This window comes from Seriola aureovittata, chromosome 11 (assembly GCF_021018895.1).
Source record: "Seriola aureovittata isolate HTS-2021-v1 ecotype China chromosome 11, ASM2101889v1, whole genome shotgun sequence".
In the NCBI taxonomy this organism is placed as follows: Eukaryota; Metazoa; Chordata; class Actinopteri; order Carangiformes; family Carangidae; genus Seriola; species Seriola aureovittata.
In genome coordinates this window covers 24,345,942-24,362,677 of record NC_079374.1, presented here as the reverse complement: position 1 = coordinate 24,362,677, position 16,736 = coordinate 24,345,942, and the positions used below count along the sequence as shown (strand labels likewise).

The following is a 16,736-nucleotide window of genomic DNA, read 5'->3' as shown; positions in this document are numbered from 1 at the left end:
AGACGTTTCTTATGACCGAGTCTGAGATGAACTTCAGCAAGTCCACGCACATATCGATCAGCTTCTCCTTCACATCTCGATTGTAGACGCCTTCGCTTACTTCCCTCCATTGTCTTCAAAAGAAAGAACAGAATCAAAGGGTGAAACAGAAATAATGCACACAAATGTGTAAATGTCTTCAAGTATCCACTAGAGTTTTAGTGAGAAAACAAAGGACTTACTCGTCAGTGAGACTCTGGAAGAATCTCCTTATTACAGGAGACATGTTTGGCACAGGTGTCTGGTCTGCTGCTGCTTCATTGTCCCCCTGGGAAAACTCAGTAGATCCGTCTTCTTCTGAGGATGATGCTGAATGTATCTCCATGACCAGGTCATCTTCAGCCTCTGCACGTCTCTCTTCAAGAGGCTCAGTGAATTGTTGTTCCAGAGCGAAAGACGTTTGTTCAGCTGGAGCTTCATACTGCTCTTTCTGATCCTTGAAAGAATTTAAAGATCAACAACAACAATGGTTAGTAAAAACAAGTAAAAACAATATTTCAAAGTTGAACAAAAAGGCAACAGAAGACAGTTCAACATAATAAAAAGGATAAGATAGGACTGAACTTTTACCTTCACAGGGGAGCAGGTCAGGTTAGAACCAGGAGCCTCATCCTCGTGGCTCTGTGACACTAGTGCTGTCTTTTTGCTGAAGCATTTCTTCCAGTCTTTCTTTACTCTTTTGAAGAATTTGTTCTTGGCTGGTTTCTCGGTCTTGGCATCAGAATTAATGGACTCCTGTGTCCTGACATCCTGCTCGGTCACTTGGCTAATGGTCATATTTGGTTCTTCGTCGATAGATGAGGTGGTTGAAGAAGAAGCAGATGAAGCTTCCTCCTCGCTCTCCTGTGACCTGGTGGAGAGTCTTGAGGATGATCCTGTCTCAGGGATCCTGACTTTCTCTCTCTCTTGAATATCTTCTTTCTCTTCTCCTTTCTTGGAGATATCTGATTGAATTTCTACAACCTGTTCATCAGCCTGAGTCTCTTCTTCATCTTCTTCCTCTCCTTTACCAGAGATATCTGGTTGAATGTCTGTTTCCTGTTCATCAGCCTTAGTGTCAAAGTCTTCAGTAAAGACTTTCTCCAGACCAACAGATGTTTGTTGTTCCACTTTATCGTCTTCCTCCTTTGCTTCTACATCCAGTGGTGTCATCTTTTTGCTAAAACCTTTTTTTAATGCCGTCTTTAAATCTTTGAAGAATTTCTTCTTGGCTGGTTTCTCAGTTTTGGATTCATTATCAATGGCCTCCTGTGTACTGATGTCCTGCTCGGTCACTTGACTGATGGTTGTATTTGGTTCTTCGTTGATGGTTGATGTGGTGAAGGAAGAAGAAGCAGATGAAGCTGCCTCCTCGCTCTCCTGTGACCTGGTGGAGAGTCTGGAAGATGATCCTGTCTCAGGGATCCTGACTTTTTGAATATTTTCTTTCCCTTCTTCTTTCTCAGAGATACCTGGTTGAATCAGGCTTTTTGTTATCTGTTCATCAGCCTTAGTCTCTTCTTTCCCTTCTTCTTCTTCTCCTTTCTTGAAAATATGTGATTGAATGTCTGTTTCCTGTTCATCAGCCTTAATGTCAAAGTCATCATTAAATAGTTGCTCCGGACCAACAGATGATGGCTGTTCCACTGTAGCATCGTCCTCCTCTGCTTCTACATCCTCAGGGTTCATGTTTTTGCTAAAGCCTTTCTTTAATGTTGTCTTTAGGCTTTTGAAAAATGTCATCTTGGTTGGCTTTTCGGCTGTGGCTTGATTATCAATGGACTCCTGTGTCCTGGTGTCCTGCTCGGTCACTTGACTGATGGTTGTATTTGGTTCTTCATTGATGGTTGATGTGGTGAAGGAAGAATAAGCAGACGAAGCTGCCTCCTCGCTCTCCTGTGACCTGGTGGAGAGTCTGGAAGATGATCCTGTCTCAGGGATCTTGACTTCCGCTCTTTTTTGAATATCTTCTTTCCCTTCTTCTTTCTCAGAGATACCTGGTTGAATCAGGCTTTCTGTTATCTGTTCATCAGCCTTAGTCTCTTCTTTCCCTTCTTCTTCTTCTTTCTTGAAAATATGTGATTGAATGTCTGTTTCCTGTTCACCAGCCTTAGTGTCAACGTCATCATTAAATAGTTGCTCCGGACCAACAGATGATGGCTGTTCCACTGTAGCATCATCCTCCTCTGCTTCTACATCCTCAGGGTTCATGTTTTTGCTAAAGCCTTTCTTTAATGTTGTCTTTAGGCTTTTGAAAAATGTCATCTTGGTTGGTTTTTCGGCTGTGGCTTCATTATCACTGAGCTCCTGTGTCGGGATGTCCTGCTCAGTCACTTGACTGATGGTCACATTTGCTTCTTCTTTGATGGCTCTGGTGGAGCTTGAAGAAGAAGCAGATAAAGCTTCCTCCTCGCTCTCCTGTGACCTGGTGGAGAGTCTGGAGGATGATCCTGTCTCAGGGATCCTGACTTCCTCTCTTTCTTGAACATTTTCTTTCTCTTCTTCCTTTTCGGCTTTCTCAGATAAATCTGATTGAATAACGCCTTTTGTTATCGGTTCGTCAGCCTTAGTCTCTTCAAAGTCTTCAATAAATAGATGCTCCGAACCAACAGATGATGGCTGTTCCACTGTAGCATCGTCCTCCTCTGCTTCTACATCCACAGGGTTCGTCTTTTTGCTAAAGCCTTTCTTTAATGTTGTCTTTAGGCTTTTGAAAAATTTCTTCTTGGTTGGTTTTTCGGCTGTGGCTTCATTATCAATGGACTCCTGTGTCCTGATGTCCTGCTCAGTCACTTGGCTGATGGTCATCGTTGGTTCTTCGTTGACGGTTGATGTGGTGAAGGAAGAAGAAGCAGAAGAAGCTTTCCCCTCACTCTCCTGTGACCTGGTGGAGAGTCTTGAGGATGATCCTCTCTCAGGGATCCTGACTTCCTCTGTTTCTTGAATATCTTCTTTCTCTTCTCCTTCTTCTCCTTTCTTGGAGATATCTGATTGAATTTCTACTACCTGTTCATCAGCCTGAGTCTCTTCTGTATCTTCTTCCTCTCCTCTCTCAGAGATATCTGGTTGAATTTCTACTACCTGGTCATCAGCCTTAGACTCTTCAAAATCTTCAGTACGGAGTTCCTCCAGACCAAAACATGTTTGTTGTTCCACTGTATCGTCTTCCTGCTCTCCTTCTACAGCCACAGGGGTCGTCTTTTTGTTAAAGCCTTTCTTTAATGCTGTCTTTAACCCTTTGAAGAATTTCTTCTCGGAAGCAGATGAAGCTTCCTCCTCGCTCTCCTGTGACCTAGTGGAGAGTCTGGAAGACGATCCTGTCTCCGGGATCCTGACCTCCTCTCTTTCTTGAGCATCTTTTTCTTCTTTCTCTCCTTTCTTGAAAATATGTTGTTGAATGTCTGTTTCCTGTTCATCAGCCTTAGTGTCAAAGTCTTCAATAAACAGTTGCGCCAAACCAAAAGATGTTTGCTGTTCCACTGTAGCATCGTCCTCCTCTGCTTCTACATCCACAGGGTTCATGTTTTTGCTAAAGCCTTTCTTTAATGTTGTCTTTAGGCTTTTGAAAAATTTCTTCTTGGTTGGTTTTTCGGCTGTGGCTTCATTATCAATGGTCTCCTGTGTCCTGACATCCTGCTCCGTGACTTGGCTAATGGTCATATTTGGTTCTTCGTTGATGGCTCTGGTGGAGCTTAAAGAAGAAGCAGATAAAGCTTCCTCCTTGCTCTCATGTGACCTGGTGGAGAGTCTGGAAGATGATCCTGTCTCAGGGATCCTGACTTCCTCTCTTTTTTGAACATTTTCTTTCTCTTCTTCCTTTTCGTCTGTCTCAGATATATCTGATTGAATAACGCCTTTTGTTATCAGTTCGTCAGCCTTAGTCTCTTCAAAGTCTTCAATAAATAGTTGCTCCAGACAGACAGATGTTTGCTGTTCCACTGTAGCATCATCCTCCTCTGCTTCTACATCCACAGGGTTCGTCTTTATGCTAAAGCCTTTCTTTAATGTTGTCTTTAGGATTTTGAAAAATTTCTTCTCGGCTGGTTTTTCGGCTGTGGCTTCATTATCAATGCACTCCTGTGTCCTGATGTCCTGTTCGGTCACTTGGCTGATGGTCATATTTGGTTCTTCGTTGATGGCTTTGGTGTTGCTTGAAGAAGAAGCAGATGACCTGGTGGAGAGTCTGGAGGATGATCCTGTCTCAGGGATCCTGACTTCCTCTCTTTTGCTGACATATTCCTCTTCTTTCTCTGGTTGAATTAGGCTTTTTGTTATCTTTTCTTCAGCCTCAGTCTTTTCAATCTCTTCCTTTGAGCGACTGTCCGTTTCCTTCTCCATGGTGTCGTCTTCATCTTCTTCATCTGAAGTGTCTTCGTCCTTCTTACTGTGCATTTTGCCAAAGCCACTCTTCAATGCAAACTTTATCCTCTTGAAGAATCGCTTGGCAACCGGTTTCTTTTCTTTGCTGGTGGACTGCCGTGTCCTGACATCCTTGTCCATTGCAGTGGCAGCATGGGAAATTTCTGTCTCACTGTCTCCAGAATAAGTTGCCTCGTTCTCTTTGTCTGCACGATGCTCAGCAAACACTCGGCGCATAGCGAAGAACTTCTCCAGATGTTGCTGCACCTTCTGTTGTGTGTAAGAATCAGCTGAGGATTCATCGTAACCCTCAGACATGGCACGTTCCTCTGAATCCCAGCGGCAGATTGACTGCAGCAGCTCGTCGAGATTCACAGCAGTCTGTTCCATGATGCCTGAGACGAGGCCGTCGCTGATGTCGTCCATGTCCGCCATCTCTTTGTCCGTCACACTCAAAGCTGTGTTCTAGTGGGGAAAGACAAACATGTAAGCAGTCACAGAACCCAACCATCTCAATGTGAAATATTTTAAATAAAAAAACTGAATACTTAACACTGTCTTCAGCCTTATATTTATATAATAATACAATATATATCATATTTTTTATTAAAATTATTATTATATCTGTTCACACTTGGCAATATTAAAAATTAATAACAACTAGTTCAATAACTACTATGTGACTCCTGTGTGATCATTGTAGATCATGATTTGTAAGTTATCTTGTGCTAAAACAAAGTTAGTTTACTCTAGGACTATTGTTTCAGTTAATATAACCACTTTTCAAAATACTTTGACATATGATTTCTTTTGTTTAGGTCCTGATAATGGAAATTAAAATTTACATTTTCTAAATTATTATTTCCCTGTATCAAACAACAATAAAAAAGAGGATGATGTGTTCTGATGATCTGAAGATCTGAAGCTATACATGCTATTCATGTTATTCTGTTCTATTCAGTTCTTCATCACCTTTCTTTTGTTTTTAAATTGTGCAAATGAATCTCTAAAGTCAAAACTAACAGCTGACTCTTCAGTAAAGTGCATTTACAGTAATTGTCCTACCTGTCTGTCCTCAGACATCTTCAGATGAGCGTTGTTGACTTGCTTTGCCTCGTCCACTTTTCCTTTTCTTGTTGTTTCTTGTTCTCTTTATCTTGTGATAAGATACTTGTAGTTCAGTAGTAAAGATACTATGTCTGTTCACTGTGCTGAATAAATATACACTGAAGTCTGAAGTGAGAAATCTAGTGTATCTGCAGACTTCTGTCACACTGTGATGAAATAGAACCCTCAGTTCTAGTAGAACTCTGTGTGTTCTAGTGGAATGTTCGTCTGTTGAATTTTCAAGCAAATTATATATGAATACATGTATTTATTTATCTAAATCTTTTTTCTGTCTCCGTTTCAGTCACATGGAGCTTTAAACAGTGGTGGAGGAAGTTTCAGTAGCAGTGTACACAGCACTCCAATACATATAAAATATACACATAATGTTCAAATAATTACAGTTAATCACTTAAGCAGAGTTTGCAGAGTTGCAGACACACAAAAAGTGTGCATAAAGGGTTCAAAAAGTCCCACTCGTTGAATTCAGTGGGACAGCACTGAGCTCTTGTGGACTCCCAAGTCACAGTGTGTGAATGTGTGAGGCTGGCCACTGGAGCTGGGCCATTGTTTCAAAGACAGGGAGGAGGTGTCATCATTTATCAACTAACACACCTGAGGTAATGGAGTACCTGCAGTAACACACTCCAATCTGGTAACTCCTGAACAGAGTTATGATCATTTGGAGACTGTGCAGTGTTGATGTCAAATATTTGTGATGCACAGCATTTACTCCTGATGTTTTTTTAATTATTATCATCTTGCTTACAGTATGAGTTGTATGGGTAGGAGGTAACTTCTTTTTTTAGGTGCCTCCTTTTCTGCATGAACAGAGGTCATTAGAGGTCATTACAGGGCTCATGTTCAATCGAGAACAGTATGCTTCTAATAATATGACACAGATTTACAGTACACTAGATAATCTATGCAGTTGTAATGGCAACATTAACATTATAAATCTATAAGTCAGTACAAGTTGGAGAGTGTGAGGAGCTTCAAATCAGCACATTGTTATGCAGTACTGGTTGACAGTATGTTAGACAATATGTTTCTGCAGGAACACGTAAATAACAATCACCATCCTGAAAGTAATTCCTGTTTGTCTATTGTTGCACTCTGTGAATAAAGTGAGCTGATTCTCAGCGTGAAGTAAGTTAAGAGACAATACCAGGGATGCTGCAGTAGCGTCCAAAGGCAGCGTCTCTGTGGATGTCTGGGTAAAGATAGAGCAGAGGATTCCTGGTCGTGTTCCCCTCAGACTTCAGACTGTAGAGGTAAATAATGTCTGGCAGAGACAGGACCGTCAGCTCCGTCTTGGTGTAGGGCTCTACTGAATGCACATGGGTCTCTATAGAGGAAACATGTACACAGGGAAACATAAGCAAACATGAGAAGACAAGTTCCTAACGTGTGATTTTGAAATAATTTCATTCATCACAGGACAGATGACTGGAGGCAGCAGCAGGTCTCACTTCATGGTGGTTTGTTCGGGCTTTTCTTATCTTACACCGTGTCTACACAGACGGCAGAGCTGCTCCAATACTAATCCAAAACAACTGAGCAAACTCCAGCTTTGATTTGTCATCACAGTGTGAAAGTGCTGTTTGTCTTACTTTGTCCAAGCGTTATTAAAAAAGGCTTTTCCACAAGAACCAAAAGTACGGGCTTTGAAAAACCTGTATCATTTCAACTGTTTTCTGAAGGCGTTTTGAGTTTTCTTGTACAGAATATATAGTATAAAGGTAGATGCTCATGTGTTGTTTGATTATAAAGCAGGTCTAAGTATCAAAGTGCTCAGTCCACAGAGAAATGCACACAGCCTGTATTCAGAAACTGAGCCTTAAAAGCGACTGTCAGGACGTCTGTAACTTTGTGATGTCACAACAAAGCAGTTACTACCCTCGTAAACATAAATGGCAACCTCAAGGACCCAAAATGTCTAACTTTTCTTTCAACCTTACTTTATTGATTGACTGAATATTATGCCCTCATATCTACCATGATCTTAAAAGATGAATTCCCTTCCATTGTTGTTTTTTTCATTTCATTTTTTATCATTTAGATATGTGCATTGATGTATTTCTCATTTACACTTGCTCCTGACTTCATGAAAATTAGGCAGAATTTTCTCAATGGAAGCCCTGTGCCCACTCCCATACCACCATCTTACAAAGACAGATTTCAGGCCTTACATGAACCTGTGGCGCAACATGTGATTAGTCCACTCAGTCTAATTGAGTGGCTCTGTATGAAAGGCTTTTGTATTCATATTCATCATATTATCAGCTTCGGAACACTGTATGTCAGAGGTAAGAAGGGGCTTAATGTAACATACTGGTTGTGTATAATCACTTATAAATGGCCAACAACATTCTTCTAACAAACATTTGGATTCTGTTATTTGACTTTTATGATACTGGATTTGAATTCTTATAATTTTTTTATATAATCTCAAACAGAAGATTGTGATCTGAAAAAAGTCGATAGGTGGCAGTTGAGCTAACAATTAATGAATGACTGAATGAATAATTGCAGTGTATATGCAACACGGGTTGAATCAAAACGTTGTGTAACAACCATGTAGCTTCAGCTGTGGCCTGTAACAATTAAACACAGTGGTGCCATGATGCAGATATATTGCAAGCTGTCAATATAGTACACTGCAGTCAAAATAAACACATTTAAATTGTTTTATATACAATATAGACTTTATAGAAACAGTTAAAATATAAGTAACTCCAAAATTTTCAACTTTTCAGTTAGTTTAGTGAGAGGTATTAAAAAAAACAACTGAGATGTATAAAAACACATTTATTAATAAATACCTGTGTAATGTCCTTTAAATACACAGTATATACTTTGAACTGGGAAAATCCAGGAGTGTCAGCTATTTTTTGCACATGATAAAAGCAAAAGTCTGTCAGTTGGGGATCCTGATCCTGACTGATGGTAACCTGATCCCTGCGGCCTTCACCTCCGCTGTCATGTCCACACCCAGCGGTGCCCTGGAACACAACGTTTATGTCAGCCAGTGTTCATTTAATCAGCAGTACAGATAAATTGGCCCACAATAGTTTGGTTTGGTGTCACAATCGAGTTTTTGCTTAAATTCAACATGTAATCCTTTTCAGTGTTGGGCGACTTACTTTGGCTCATAGAAGACGTCTACATTTGGAGGCAGTATCCCTTTCCCTTCTCTCAGGCGCTCAACTCCGTTCCTGGTTGAAAAAAAGAAATGATCCAGGTCATAAAATCTGATAAAGTATGGCCCCTGTGATTAAGCATCCACTAATGATCGTGGCAATACACACACCATGCAATCATCACTCCGTTGTCAGTGCAGAATTTGGCTGGAGGACAGAGGAGGTGTAGCCCTGTCGTCTCAGTGATAACGGTCAAAGCCTTGCGGATGTACTGGTTGCTCGCAACTCCTCCAGACAGCACCTAGAAAAACAGAGTTACTGATGGAAGCTTCAAATCTCAGTGTATGCACAGTGTTCTTTGATTTGACGGATAAAGCTGCTCTTATTCTATCATTACATTTCATCAATATGTCTATCATATTGTCAACAAAACACAATGTTCTCGTTTTCCTTGAATACATAAATCCTTAAAAAAAAAAGGTCTCAAATACAAATTAAATTTTTTATAAAAAAGGCTCAGTAATTTCCTAAAACATCAGAAAACTGTAGTTTTTAAATGTTATTCAAACAGGAGGAAATGGTGCATTTGTTGAGGACTAGTTACAGCTGCAAGTTAATTAACATTTGATCGAGTAATTATAGTATTATTGTTGACAATAAGAGAAATATAGAATAATCACCAGCCTTATTGTTTAGTAAGCTGTTATTTAGACCTACTGTACATATCCAGTATACTGTTGAGGCTTTTATCCACAACCACTAAAGTATGAGCAATCTAGAGTCCTTTTTAGGGTCTTGTACACACAGAATGAAAAGATCAGAAGTGAGATAAGATCTGAGACCACAAACCGAGCATACATTCCTTTCATCAACCCTCTAATTAAGGAAGTTAAAATTAGATTTATTATCATATTTTTCAAGAGCAAGTACCGAATGATTATGATGCTGGTGGTCAATGCTGTTATCATATTGCTCTGCGAGGTCAATGCGAGCGCTGTAACAAACTTATTTTCTAAAGTACAAAGTGAAGTAACGCACTCACCAAGGTGGGACTGCTTGCTGGCAGCAGGCCGTTTGCCTGACAGAACAAGATGGCGCGATGTGTGCGCTTTGCAAGATGAGTGGCTACAGTGTGCTGTGTGGCAGCCGCAATGTCATTCACACATGACAGTAATGTCCCCTGTTCTATACCTACAGAGGGAGGAAGCAAAAGTTACAATGGTTTTACAGGAGAATCTCATTAATAACTGCTAACGATACCGGGCAAACTAGTAACAAAAGGAGCTAAGTACAATTTTACTGAAATAACATTATCAAGAGCTTGAAATGCACGTTCTTCTGATATGTTCCTGCTGAGCAAAAGAAAAATGCAAATTAAACTTTGCCCAAACTGCCAGTTTTTACTCACATGAACCCGACGAACCTCTTTTCATTTTGTATTTTTTTTCATCGCTGTAGCTTTTCTTATTTCTCAGATTCATAAACCTTTTGACTTGTCATGGTAGGGAAAGCACAGGTGTTAGTAATAACATTAACGACTTGATCAATGCAGCAATTAATGTTATTAATTACACCTGTGTCTGACGAGTCAAAATGTCATTGTGAAAAATATATTATACTATCCATTTGTTATCTTGTATTTCCTGGAACAATCTGGAAGTGGAAGTAAACTTTTCACAGAGTTAATTTAAATACTGAGGTTACCGTTTGTTGAAATTCACAGGTTACATGGATTAGGTCATTCAGGATACCTCATACCTTCCTCTGCCTCTTTTTTCTTTATCATCATTGTAACTTGATTCCGAAGTCCAGCGAAAGAAAAGCAACAGTCGTGAGTTTGTCCCATAGGCGTCGTGAAACGGAACCTCATCCTGTCACCGCTCTTTGCCAGAAGCTCTATAGCTTGTCCTCCGCTTAGTGTGGAGCATTGTGGGTGTTTTGTGAGGGACAAACGTCTTGCCACCTGTGAATCCACACAAAAACAGTATTTGTTTGTCTTGATTATAACAAATTGAGCAGCATGGCCACCAACATCAGCTCAATGTTAGTGTGACGGTGTTACTTTATCCAGTATGTCCCCTGGAGATTCATCCAGAGAGTAACCCAGAAGCAGAAAGTCATCGACTCCTCGAGCCACAGCAAGAAGTGAGTGACCACCAGAGATGAGCAGGACCAGGAAGGGGAAGGCGATGGGGTGAAGCATCCTGGCGGTCAGGGCGTGGGCTTCCATGTGGTGGATGGGGATGAACGGCTTGTTGTGCTGTCTCACAAACCTCTGACTGAACTTAAGACCGATGCTCAAGCTCAGGGCCAAGCCCGGCTTCACCGTGGTGGCCACTGCCGAGAGCTGACTTGGGTCCACACCGCTTCTCTCCAAAGCCTCCTGGACCACACGCTCTATGTTTTCGCTGTGGAGTTGTTGTGCCACTGTGGGGATGATGCCACCAGTCCTACAGTATTTGAGAGGGGAAGCATGTATATTGAAACAAATTCCTAAATAGTGACCCTAATAAGTGAATGCAGCTCTGACACCCACCTCAGATGTACTTCTTTCTGTGAGTGTAGCGACTCTCCCAGTATTGCACCTTTCTCATCCAACACAGCAGCTCCAGTGTCATCACAGCTTGTCTCAATGCCCAGTACCAGTCTGGAGCAGGAGGCTTTTCCATATGAAGGAGAGCAGTAAAATGTGTGTCTTAACTGCAGCACCCTCTGCAGGTTTTTAACTTTTGAAGGGAACATGGTCATTAACCCTGTGTATACGAATAACTCAGGGTGACCTCACCTCCGTTCACATTGAATGTTAAACTAATAGAATAAAATCAAAGAAAATAAAGTAGAATATTCCAGCATCGTCTCATTTGGTTTCACAGCAACAAAGCAGGAACTAAAAACATACGAAGCACAGGCTTTTCTTGTTGCTCTTTCCTGCTCCAGCGACTTCTGGCTGTGTCACATGTAAATAATTCCGTGCAGCGGCAAGTTTGAGACCTTGGTTTAAGTACAGATAGCTAGCCAAAAGTCACAAACATAAAGATGGGACAATGATTTAACGTTATAAATGTCGAACTTATGCTTTTTAAAAATCTAATGATTTTGAAAAATCATATAGAAAATATCGCATGGGTCCAAAAAAAATCAGATATTTTCTTCTGGGGGGGGGGGCACTTTAGTTGGGTGCTCATGAGAATAAGCATGGAGTCGAGAAGATAGACTCTTTCACCAAGCGCGATTTCCTTCAAAGTATCGATCTGAATAAAGGTAAAGTTTCATTTCGTGATGATATCCGAGTTTAGGTTTCTGTATTGTGCTGCGCTGTGCCGGGGACGTTACAAAGATGGCGGTGTTTCAGAATTTGAGAATTTGCCTTTTTCGTGGGCTGTGCTGCCTTCACGGACACCAGAAATGTCGTTCTTCCCATTAAACAGCATAATAACTCAAGAACAAAGTGGTGTATATAATATATAATTGTATATGTGGTGTACGTAAAGTCAAGATATTAATGTAAGGTCTGGTATAACTGAAATAAAAACACCAAACATACGGACATTGCTCTTTAATGACACGGCATCATCATGCAGCGATGACTTGAGGGATTACCAGTAAGAATAACCACAAAAAAGCTGTTTAAAAGCCTCCTCTGAGGTAATGTTTCCGACCAAATTAACCTTAGTTTAAAAATAATCGTTTTAACACTAGAAAGTTCTTATGTGCCACAATATTGAAGGCACGACGTCCATTTGTCAGTGATTTTACCGGGGGGGGGGGGGGGGTTCCGTCGCAGCTTGGATTTTTAACCGCAGAAGAACAAAACGGTGTTTATTTCATAGATGTCAGTGAACTTGTAATGAACCTTACAATCTGGTGACGGTTTCTGTGTAATTTACTTTAGTAGAGTGAATGTAAAAAATTAGAGGAAGCAAAAATATGCTAATGCTATCAACATACACGGAAATGCACTGGATCACATGGTAATTTGAGGGCTGTCCTGTTGCTTGCTCAGATTTCATTATTAGAGAACTTGAACCAGACCTGTACGTTTTGGTACATGTCTTAGACATTTCCCTTAGATTTTCAGTTTTTCTTGTAGTCGTTAACAGACAAGGCTGTGGTACACTTTATTCTCTTGTTAGCCACCACCAGGGAGCTTAGCCAGCATTAGCCGTTTTTGGCCTACGTTTTAACATTAGTATTATCTTGACTTTTCTAAAGGAGACATGGAACACCCAACTTGTATTTTGGAGGAAATGAAGCAGTTTGTCGTACATGATGCACTACCAACAGTGTATTACATCCCAGATTTCATATCAGAGGATGAGGAGTCCTACCTTCTACAGCAGGTGTACAAGTCTCCAAAAACTAAGTGGACTCAGCTGTCAGGCCGAAGGCTTCAGAACTGGGGAGGGTTACCACATCCCAAAGGCATGCTGGCAGAGAAGATTCCTGACTGGCTGCAGACATACTGTGAGAAAATTTCCTCTCTGGGTGCGTTCAGTGGGAAAACAGCCAATCATGTGTTGGTGAATGAGTATAAACAAGGAGAAGGGATTATGCCCCACGAAGACGGCCCTTTGTACCACCCTACAGTCACCACCATCAGTCTGGGCTCTCACACCCTCCTTGACTTCTACACACCCGTCAGCAGCCTGGAGGGCGATGCTCCGCAGACGGAGGAGAACCGTTACCTGTTCTCCCTGCTGGTGAAGCCGCGCAGTCTTCTGATCCTGCAGGATGACATGTACCAGCGCCTCCTTCATGGCATCCAGGCCTGCGCTCAGGACACACTGACAGACAAGGTGGTGAATCTGTCGGCTGCCGGGGCCCTGCCAGGGGACACACTGACCCGAGACACAAGAGTGTCACTGACTATACGACACGTGCCCAAAGTCATGAAGACAAAGTTTATACTGGGAAGGAAATGAGGAAAGACTGAATGATGACCTGATAGTTTGTTGCAGTAAAACATTTACATACATAATGTCAATGGGTGTGTAATCTAGGCTGCTTTATGAATTATTGAATTGAATTACATTGCACGTCTACAATGGATCACTTCTAGCTTTTTGAAAGGCCTGAGCTGCCTCAAGTGATCTCACTGTACCTCTGAAGATGTGGTAGCTTTTTTCTTCCTTAGTTTTCAGTAGATAAATGATTGTCAGAACCAGAATGATTTTTTTTGATTAATGAAATACTTAATACAGCAGGACATGTACAGCATTACATACATAAAATAGATATGATATAATAATATTGGTTGTGCATTGTTTACTTTATGGATTTACTTAACAAAAAAGCTCAACCAATCCATCAGAATGGCCAATATTATCAGCTGATGTTAGCTTTGCACAGATATATTGGTATCAGCATGTGTTTACTAATAAATAACATGAAACTGCAGCACACAAAGGCCAACGATATGAACGAGGTTCATTTAGAAAACAGTGTCATTCCTAGTTTGTCCACCAGAGAATAGTGACAAGTTTATTTTTACTCAATACATATCATTCATCATCACATTCTTCATCACAACTCTTTAATGACCAAATTTGAAGGGACACACACCACACATTTACACATGAAATTCAGTTTACTAGTCAGGTGGTGTGCCAGACAGCCTATGGAAGCAGTTGTGTAATGTATTCACTTTGTCATGTTTGAGAAAGTAAGGGACAGAAGTTGCATTATGGGAAATGTAGGATCCAGTGTTTTCGGAGCCTGACCCATGCTAGAGAGTAGATGTCAGGATATCTCAGCCTCTGCTAAATCTGTCTCTTAAGAATCCATCAGCCTTATGAAAGCACTTAATTTATCCTGTAACGGTTACTCATCAAAACTGTTTATCTTACTAGATTGTAATCATACTTTTTTTTTTTAAAACTCTGATATGTAATATCGGTTTCTGCCTCAAACTGTCAGAGTCAGCTGGGCTCTGCTATAAATATCTACCTTGCAAAGTAACTGTGTCACTCTGTGTTTGTTTTTGTTCATGTAATACAAGTAGTTAATGTGACAGTATTTTGGTGTTCTTTATGGTACAGATGAAGAACATGTTCCACTCAAAGCCCTGCAGAAATGCATCAGATAGCAGTAGCATATTACATATGCCACCTATTAAACAGAGAGATTATTTATTACAAGTTCACTGTTATCTCTGAAGTTACAAGTGGCTTGTTCATACTGTGAGTAATGAGACCAGAAAGTCGTTCAACCTGACTGTTAAAATACAGAAATATGCAAAGCCACAATTCAAAGGTTGTGGACTGACGCTGTCGTATTAGAGAGATCAGGCTTAGTTTGTGTCCCACATTTTGAGGTAGGCTTTGTCATCATGTGCTCTTCCCTGCAAATGCACTCACTGTGTTTGACTTTGGTGTGAAATCATATTTCACAGGAGGACCGCCAGAACAATGGAGCCACAGATGAAACGCTGGAAAGGGTCAGAGTTTGACACAGACTCCTGGGTTGCTTATCCTGTACTGTCAGATGAGCAGTCACAAGACGTCGAGCTGGTAGAGGCGTTTGCTGCACCCATTGTCAATAAGAAGGAGACCTCTCGACTGGTCAGGGAGCTGAACGGCCTCTACCCGTTGGATGGCCTTCAACACATCAAGCGGGTGCGGGCATGCAAGGAGAAGGACAGCCCTCATCCTCTGGAAGTCCTCGTGTGCCTTGTTGATGACGCACCAGACAGGAAGGCGGTCAGCATCGACTCCCTGCTGCCCTCAGATGGAGTTGGACGTGATGGATTAGGTGAGCCTTTTGTGGTTAAGGTCCCCGCACGTCCCCCCTTGACCCGACCTCAATTTGAGCTGGCGAGCAAACAGTGGCCCACTTCCTTCCATGAGGACAAACAGGTGACGGTCGCGCTGAGAGGAGAGCTCTTCAGTCCACCTCAGAAAGCTGCAATGCACATGTACATGATGTCTGCAATCACTGCTGCCGGAGCTGGGAAGGAGATGGGGATGGAGGCAGTTGGGGCTGTAGTGGTGAACCCAGCAACGCAGACGATCATTGCAGTGGGCCACGACTGCCGAGGCGACCATCCCCTTCATCACGCAGTCACGGTCTGCGTTGACCTTGTGGCTCGGAGCCAGGGCGGCGGATGTTATTCTTTTGACAGATACCCTGCTTGCCGATTCACTTCGCCAACCTCAGATACTTTTCAAAACGTGCCTGACGCAGAGGGGAGCTCTCAGCCGTACATATGCACCGGCTATGACCTTTATGTGACCCGAGAGCCTTGTGTTATGTGTGCCATGGCACTGGTCCACTCTCGGATTGGCCGTGTGTTCTACGGGACCGCTTCTGCTGACGGAGCATTAGGGACAAAGTTCAAAATCCACTCACAGAAAGATTTGAACCATCGCTTTGAGGTTTACAAAGGAGTCTTGAGCAAACAGTGTGAGGGTCTTAACAAGCTGGACAACCACATCTTATAGTCAAAACCACTGTTTTATGAAAGTTATTTTAAATAAAGTTTTTATTCATATGTTGACTGTTGTATTGAAACGTGTGTGTGTGTAGTTGAAACCCAGTGACACGTTTCCCACCATGGGGCTGACTTCCCATTAGATGGGGATGTTTGACTGTGACTTAGACTTGTTGAAGCAAAGAGAAAGTCGGTGACAATGAAGCTTGACTTCACTTGCACAGTAAATATTATGATGATGATGATGATGATGTAGTGAATTATAATAACAGCTGCTGCAGAGTCAAGTTTTGTTTATTAATTTATTAATGCAACGCAGCTTATTAAGCTGTTACAACTCCTTCATTTATTTTTAAATCAGAATCTGAAACAGAAATAAAATTCTATGTAAATGTTAAGATTTTCTAAAGTTTAACAACATTGAAATCGGAAAAGTCATCATTTTCTTTGTTCATAGAGGGGCTTGAAATGCAGGTGATGAAACTGCAGTTGACTAACAAAAAGTGACATCGTGTGTCTTTGTTTTTTTATATATGGGATCAGTATCCAGCAACTGGCAAAGCATGTCGGGTTTGTATTCCATGTTGTATACAAGACATTTTTCAGATAAGTGTTAAGAATTTTGATGATTGTTTCCGATCTTCTTCCTTCTTATTCCAACATGCATATATTTTACTGTG

General features: G+C 41.3%; 3 protein-coding genes across 4 annotated transcripts; 2 read left to right on the top strand and 1 right to left on the bottom strand.

Annotated features, from left to right (window-relative positions):
* Nucleotides 1-6,817: 6,817 nt before the first annotated feature.
* Nucleotides 6,818-11,552, bottom strand: osgepl1 (O-sialoglycoprotein endopeptidase-like 1). 2 transcript variants are annotated; one of them, XR_008829031.1, is made up of 8 exons: nucleotides 11,164-11,552; nucleotides 10,690-11,077; nucleotides 10,386-10,590; nucleotides 9,670-9,818; nucleotides 8,798-8,928; nucleotides 8,631-8,702; nucleotides 8,310-8,489; nucleotides 6,818-6,832 (listed from the first exon to the last, which is right to left on the bottom strand). XR_008829031.1 is itself a non-coding variant. In XM_056389384.1 (7 exons), exons 1-7 carry the CDS (start codon nucleotides 11,373-11,375, stop codon nucleotides 8,405-8,407), a joined length of 1,242 nt encoding a protein of 413 aa, XP_056245359.1. In that variant the 5' UTR covers nucleotides 11,376-11,552; the 3' UTR covers nucleotides 8,281-8,404. The 2 variants fall into 2 exon arrangements, 1 of the variants encoding a protein (XP_056245359.1); XM_056389384.1 differs by lacking the exon at nucleotides 6,818-6,832 and having other exon boundaries at nucleotides 8,281-8,489.
* A 237-nt stretch (nucleotides 11,553-11,789) lies between these two features.
* Nucleotides 11,790-14,585, top strand: alkbh6 (alkB homolog 6). Its single transcript, XM_056389386.1, has 2 exons — nucleotides 11,790-11,888; nucleotides 12,840-14,585. The coding sequence occupies exon 2, from the start codon at nucleotides 12,845-12,847 to the stop codon at nucleotides 13,547-13,549; it is 705 nt and encodes a 234-aa protein (XP_056245361.1). The 5' UTR covers nucleotides 11,790-11,888; nucleotides 12,840-12,844; the 3' UTR covers nucleotides 13,550-14,585.
* adat3 (adenosine deaminase tRNA specific 3) lies at nucleotides 11,790-16,122 on the top strand. The gene is made up of 2 exons (XM_056389385.1): nucleotides 11,790-11,888; nucleotides 15,019-16,122. The coding sequence occupies exon 2, from the start codon at nucleotides 15,035-15,037 to the stop codon at nucleotides 16,064-16,066; it is 1,032 nt and encodes a 343-aa protein (XP_056245360.1). The 5' UTR covers nucleotides 11,790-11,888; nucleotides 15,019-15,034; the 3' UTR covers nucleotides 16,067-16,122.
* The last annotated feature ends 614 nt before the right edge of the window (nucleotides 16,123-16,736 follow it).

Excerpts from the sequence above, each read along its gene's own strand:
- osgepl1 (XM_056389384.1), bottom strand. The coding sequence starts at position 11,375 with ATGACCATGTTCCCTTCAAAAGTTAAAAACCTGCAGAGGGTGCTGCAG. Across the intron at positions 11,078-11,163 it reads CAGAAAGAAGTACATCTGAG|GACTGGTGGCATCATCCCCA; the intron begins GTGGGTGTCAGA and ends CAAATACTGTAG. Across the intron at positions 8,929-9,669 it reads CAGCAAGCAGTCCCACCTTG|GTGCTGTCTGGAGGAGTTGC; the intron begins GTGAGTGCGTTA and ends CTGTTTTTCTAG.
- alkbh6 (XM_056389386.1), top strand. The coding sequence starts at position 12,845 with ATGGAACACCCAACTTGTATTTTGGAGGAAATGAAGCAGTTTGTCGTA.
- adat3 (XM_056389385.1), top strand. The coding sequence starts at position 15,035 with ATGGAGCCACAGATGAAACGCTGGAAAGGGTCAGAGTTTGACACAGAC.